This window comes from Phoenix dactylifera, chromosome 2 (genome assembly GCF_051530095.1).
Source record: "Phoenix dactylifera cultivar Ajwa chromosome 2, Ajwa_hap1_PhDact_Kaust_v1.1, whole genome shotgun sequence".
In the NCBI taxonomy this organism is placed as follows: domain Eukaryota; kingdom Viridiplantae; phylum Streptophyta; class Magnoliopsida; order Arecales; family Arecaceae; genus Phoenix; species Phoenix dactylifera.
The window spans coordinates 35,757,213-35,763,804 of NC_143191.1; the positions used below are offsets into that span (position 1 = coordinate 35,757,213).

The following is a 6,592-nucleotide window of genomic DNA, read 5'->3' on the forward strand; positions in this document are numbered from 1 at the left end:
TAAAGGATTATTATGTTCATTTAAGCAGAAAAATAGAAAACTCTATAAATTTAGATGAGATTGATGAATCTGTTAACTTTAAAAATATAATAATCTTGCATGAATCCAATGAATCTATTAATTTATTCTTCATTTTAGTCGAACCAGAGAAAAAAAAATCCAGATGTACCTGATGAATGATCATCATTCAATTACTTTGTTCAAATGTAATTAGATTTTTACAAAATAATTTTTTCATTTATGTGAGTTGATAAATGCTCAATTTCCACCGTTGCAGTTCTCATGTTACACAAAGCATGGCGATTTTTGTTCTTCTATTATAGTGCGACCCAAGTATATCCTGCACCGAGAGATTTGGTAGGGAGGTTTATCATGAATTTGATTACCAAGTTACTATTAGGGGAAGAAAAAAACATTTGTACTATAATTATTTATAGTGAAAATTTGTATGAATATATATTTAGTTTCACATCAACTATTTTTTTAAATAGTTATTTTGGATAAGTTTTAAATTATTATAAATAGTATTAAAGTAGGTCTGGCTTGAAGCTATTGAGCTGATTATGAGTTAATTGTGATACTTATAATTAGATTTATTTGAAAAACTGAAGACGCTACGGTGTGGACTGCTTCCCGAGCTTATGTGTCATGTCAAACTGTAAATCCTACTCGTGTGGCCGCATCACGATGAGAGGGTGCACAAATGGGTTACCATTGCTTTTCCCCACTAATAAGCGGTGGGCGCTAGAAGGCTGCTTGGTCCGGCAACCAGCCCAACGATTTCTTACCATTTATCCCATGGAAAGAGAAGTGGTGGGCAGCGGTTTTTTCTCGGTGCCGTCCCCTAAATTGGGGGAGTTGGAGGTGTAGCGTGCGTGAGAGAGAGAGAGAGATAGAGAGAGCTGGGACAGAGACAGGTAAGGTGGGGTGGATTCCCAACCCTCTTCTCCGGATAGATAGGTAGATAGATAATAGAGGTTTCCCTCTCCTCATGGCCATCCCCCCATCACGGTGGCCTTTGTAGCCAAAGGAGACGGAGGAGGAGAGAAGCGAGCCAGGATCTTGGGCTCTTATCTTCTGTAGAGAGGGAATGACGGTGGCCATGGCTTCTGGTAGCCTCGCAGCTTACCTTGGTTTGAAGCCGGCCAACAACTGCTCGCCATCCATTCGGTGCTATTATTCCCATCGTGGCCACCGCCTGGTCGTTCCGGTTGGACCTAGGGCCAGGTTTGGCCTCTTTTTCCTGGCTGGTTTCTGTTCATGTTTGCTGATTTTGTTCAGATCGATGATCATTTTTATTTGATGCTATGGTCGGTTTAGTTTCCCGATCCTTCTTGTGAATGCGGATTTTGCTTCATTGGAGCTCTCTTCTGGTGTGCTTAGACTGAGGAGTTTGTATGAATCAAATTTAGGGCGTTGTTGTACAAAAACAAAAGATTTCTAAGTTTTTTTTAGGGTATTTCTGTCGTGAGAATCTAAATATAGGGTTTGGAAAATAAATTATATGCGCATCGTGTCCTCTCAACAATCTCTAGTCGTGATTACTTACTGATGATTTTTATCTTGGGGCTGTTGTTAGATTGCCATCTTTTGTAACTGCGGGGATCCCTAAAGCTACGTCGCAGACTGCTGTTGAGGTATGGTATGCTTCTTACTCCAGGAAATTGGTTGGAATTGCATCTGTGATTGCTTAAACTTTTCGGTTAACAGGATGGGAGTTCTAATGAGACTGATACAGTTCCTACTCCCAAAGTTATAATAGATCAGGACTCAGATCCAGATGCAACTATTGTAGAGATAACATTTGGCGATCGCCTTGGGGCTCTTCTTGACACTGTATGTTACAGCATCAGTTTTTCTTCTAATAATTTATAAACTTTCAGCTTCCAAGTAGTGAGAAGAGTAGTTATGTTGCTAAGTCTCTTTTAGCTGACAAGTCTTCTGCTTCCTCTCTGTTCCCAAGATGAAAGCACTAAAGAATCTTGGGCTCAATGTCAACAAGGCTAATGTATATTTGGATTCTTCTGGAAAGCACAACAAGTTTGCAATCACTAAAGCGTAAGTTCTCTCATAACTATAATTCTTCATGTTTGAAGACTTCAGAAACAAAGAATATCACTACATGAATCCCTCTATAAGTTTCTTCCTTTTGTTCTTCACATGGAAAGATAGCTTTACTTCCCCCATATCAGTTGTTACTTCATTGATAGGGATTCTTCACAGGTCTACTGGCCGTAAAATTGATGATCCAGAGTTGCTAGAAGCAATACGCTTGACAATTATTAACAACATGCTCGAGTATCATCCGGTAACCTTCTTAGAGTTTTCTGGTGCTTTTTTACTTTCCTTGAATGGTTCTGGTGAAGTCTCTCTCTCTCTTTAAAAGAAAAAAAAAAGAGAGAAAAAAAATCCTTATCTACTTGTATGCTGTTATTGGAATTCTTCAATTGGTTTGACAGGAGTCTAGCAGCCAATTGGCCCTGGGAGCAACTTTTGGAGTTGAGCAACCTAAGCAGGTAAAGGTCTTATGCAATCTCTGAAAAGTATGACTTCAATGAAATGCTTAAGTTTGTATACCAAATTTGGCTTTTACACAGACAAATCTGGGATATTATATCATGCATGAAGGGTTCTGATTTCTTGTGCACATTGTTGGTGTCCAAAAATCTATAAGGTTTACCTTAAAAATATCTTATTATATAATATTTTCTTAGAAAAATGTTTTTTATTAACCAAAACATATTTAGCTGGTTATTGTGCAAGCTAGCCAGACAATTCAATGCTTGCAATTTTATATTTGTTGAAGGAGAAAGAAAGAAAATATCCTCGGAATGCACTGCTTGTAAGCTGATGACATGATCTGGTTCAATTTAATACAATTTCATTTAAACGCGTCTACCTGTGTTGCTTATTGGCAATATCACATATCTCATTCTGCCACTGTCCGAAAAATGAGTATTGTCATTATCAAAGATAATCCATCTCATTGTGACATTGTCCAAAAAAGATGAGCGTCTTGATTATCAAAGATAATTCATGCTGTTCCCTTCATCTTCATCTCATATCAAGGGCAATTAAATGATTATGACATCTTTGGCCTACAGATGCCACTTCCTTAATGGTTATAAGATAGCCTAAAGAATTATATTGACTGACTGTTGATTGGGGTTGTGTTGTTTAATACCATTTTCGTTGGTCTCGTACATGGAAACTTAAGATGTTACTTTCCTTTTATGATGATCCAGTTCCTTTTACATGCAATGACATATTTCCAACATTTTGTTATTGGTCTTTCAGCTTCTGGTTTCTTCCAGCTAATTTGCATTAGCAAGTCAAGAGAGTGCATTATCACAAAAGAATAGTGGCACTATAAATCCTACGCATTTACAAATCCATACAATTTCAACACAACAGACTAGTAATATCAGGCTGAGACTTAGTCCACTGGTGGAATCAACTCATTATCATTTGTATGAGTTATTATTTGTAAGCATGGGTAGAATGTTGACAATTTGTATTCCAATCCCATGGCAAGCAGAGTATTGTGCTTAATTTGCTTGTTCATATTGTCATGGGGAAAAAACACTAAATGATTGGTTACTATTCTTGTGTATATGTTTTTCTTCTCTTCCTTTCACTAGCATTAACGAAGTAGATTGAATAAAACCACTTTTTTGTGCTATATTCATATGATTTTTTGTTTCAACTGCACAACTGTATGCCTTTCTTAACTACCTTTGAATATCCACCACCAAATGGTCATAGCTTATTGATTATGGTCTTCCTTGATAATAGTGGTCAGTAGAAGTGGCATCTTGCAATACTTATGGATACTTTAATACTGTCAATTATATTTTGTCCTATTATTAATCAATAAAATGGGATAACCATATTTTGCCTGGATCATGTAATTGTTTAGGCTTGTTTCATACTCTATATTCTTTTTTTCTAGAGAACTTTGGCTATCATTTTCATTCTTATTTGTTCAGATTGATGTGGATATTGCAACCCATATAGATATTTACGATGATGGCCCTGATCGGAGGTATGTGTTCTTGGTTGATATATGCTTTACTCATTTCTGATCAATACAAAATTGCTGACAAGTGCCATCTTAGAATAGCCTATGATTGGGATAGCACATTATTGGTCAACTTATTTTCCACCTTGTTAACTTAACAAAACTAAGATGAGAATCCAGATGTGTTTATCCGAACAGATTCACTTCATTTGAGCCATCAACCTTTCAATTGGTTCCAGTTCTTTTACCTGCATGCTGCAAACTGGTATCTTTGAGTACTAGAGTATGTGGAAATTTCTGGGCATTCCATGATGCTCAGACTTTCTTTGATATATACAAATGTTTCCAACCAATAAACAAATTAAATGTGAGAAGGAACCGTTGAAAGCCACAATCTATCAAGTGATTACACTTGGGCGGTCTTCCTTGACTATTCCCTGTTACTCTAGGTGAAATGGAACTGGCAAGCTTAGCATCAAGTAAACCTTGTTCATCAGCTTATATGCTGATATCTGCAAGGATATAACTTGGCTTTACTTTGTCGATGATATTGCAAGCAGTAATGAAGTCTTCCAAGTGTACTAGTTGGAGGATTTGTGCCACTTTGGAAAATATTGTACAGAGGCATTGATAACAGATAACTAAACCGTTGATTACAAAATTAACGACTAAAGAGCAATACATAAACATATAATTGATAGCTTTGGTTATAAGAAAACATTGCCGACAATTCAAAGCATGGATCGCTGAGTTCTTGGCTCAAATTTGATCCCTAGTGGGAGAGAAGACTGATTCTTGTTCTTTTTCAATTTGTATATCCGACGTCAAATCTGACAGTCCTCTTGCTGAGGAAGTGGTGACAATTATCATAGCGTTTTTTTATTTAGATGTTGGCTAGTAGAAGGGCATCTCCAAGGACCTTTTTACCTTAGGCTTCTTTGGTTGCTTCAGCTCTGGGGATTTATGCTTCTCTATACTCATCCTCTGTTTGCATCTGATTCAGCTCATGGACAGATGTCATTATACGATATTTGTAACTCTTTTAGTAGGCAATCCGCCTTCAGTAATTTTTATGTGGAAATGCCTTTTGTTGCCATTTCCTCCATGGAGCTCTTTTAATGTGGTTATCAACCAAACCTGTTTCATAAATGTTTAGACTAAAACACAGCAGGAGGTAAATTGATTGGAATAAGCCAAGTTGTTTTGTCAGCTTGCAAGGAGTGAAAATAAAGGGAATGCTTTCTCGAAATTAATCAGATGAAGTTTAAAATTAAAATGCATAATCACTGGTCAAGCAATGACAAGAAGTCAGTTCATGGAAAAATCTATACATAAATTGCTTAAAAATCTCTACAACAGGCAAAGCTCTCTCAAATAACAATTATCACGAGATGGAGAATCATGCCACTTGTCATTGTTCTGTTCGTGTCTTTTTTCAGCTTGCTTGTGGTGGAGACAGCAGACCGTCCTGGGTTGCTGGTTGACCTTGTTAAGATCATCACTGACATAAACATAACTGTCCAATCAGGAGAGTTTGACACTGAGGTAAGATTTGTTTCCGCCAACTTTGTTTTAATCATCCATATATCTCGTGAACTGAAAGTTGTCTGCCTGTAGGGGTTGTTGGCCAAGGCAAAGTTCCATGTCAGCTATAGGGACAAAGCAATCATCAAGCCTCTGCAACAGGCAAGCTATCAATTGACTGCACCCTACAATAATTTTACTTGAGCATGTTTATGTGGATGCATGCCTTTATGAAGTCAATGCGCATTTGCTACTCTAACTGATTTTTAATCTTATAATATAATCATGATAGCTTGCTGTGTATTGATTATTTTAGCATCTGTTTGGCTGCTGTATTGATCTGAAGTTGTTCTTTTAAAATTTTCTGTAGGTTCTTGCTAATAGTTTGCGTTATTTCTTGAGGAGGCCAACAACAGAGGAGGCAAGTTTTTAGATATTTTCAAAACCCATACTCAGATAATATGCTTTGAACAGGTTAAAAAACCTCAGCTTCTCCCAACTGAGTCTTGGGGTCACAATCTAAAGATGATACCTGTCATTTTGATCAAATATTTTACTTCAGAAGCTTAGTAATCTGTGCGATCCATCTGAGATGCATAAATTGGAAATGGTTAGTTTATACAATGGAAACCTTTTATAATAGCAGCACGGAAACTTTTGCAACTCCAAATGGTAGCCTTGTTTTTGCCTTTTAACTTTTTGGGTTGTAGCAGCGACTTCCAGTCAAAAGATGTTTCTCATCCTGCATTCATTAGAATGACATCCTCTATTTGATGTATGGCCATTGAGAAAAAAATAAGGAAGTCCAGACTAAGTGAGGCAAATTGCTAATTTTGTTCATCCAGAATGAGTAATCAAAGAAAGATCAAAGACATTTCATTATTCCGCAAAAGAAGAAAAGACTAGTAGTCATTTCAAGTCTGCTTCATTCCGTATTTATAGATCTTGCGTTTTGTTGCCCCAATCTTGCCTACTTCAGAGAAACCAGAGTCCAACCACCAGTGTTTAAAGATTCCTACTTGTCTATGACAACTGATTAAGTACACA

The 6,592-nt window shown here is 37.0% G+C and overlaps 1 protein-coding gene across 1 annotated transcript; it reads left to right on the forward strand.

The window, feature by feature from the left end:
* The first annotated feature begins 747 nt into the window (after positions 1-747).
* On the forward strand, positions 748-6,215 carry LOC103698234 (ACT domain-containing protein DS12, chloroplastic). The gene is made up of 10 exons (XM_088716181.1): positions 748-1,227; positions 1,580-1,637; positions 1,711-1,836; positions 1,964-2,058; positions 2,224-2,308; positions 2,460-2,516; positions 3,990-4,045; positions 5,461-5,566; positions 5,639-5,707; positions 5,916-6,215. Exons 1-10 carry the CDS (start codon positions 1,091-1,093, stop codon positions 5,976-5,978), a joined length of 852 nt encoding a protein of 283 aa, XP_088572307.1. The 5' UTR covers positions 748-1,090; the 3' UTR covers positions 5,979-6,215.
* The last annotated feature ends 377 nt before the right edge of the window (positions 6,216-6,592 follow it).

What these genes read in the sequence shown, in the direction of transcription:
- LOC103698234 (XM_088716181.1), top strand. Translation starts at nt 1,091, where the DNA reads ATGACGGTGGCCATGGCTTCTGGTAGCCTCGCAGCTTACCTTGGTTTG. An exon ending in TTGGGGCTCTTCTTGACACT is followed by an intron (nt 1,837 to 1,963) that starts GTATGTTACAGC and finishes TCTGTTCCCAAG; the next exon opens with ATGAAAGCACTAAAGAATCT. An exon ending in GATGATGGCCCTGATCGGAG is followed by an intron (nt 4,046 to 5,460) that starts GTATGTGTTCTT and finishes GTCTTTTTTCAG; the next exon opens with CTTGCTTGTGGTGGAGACAG.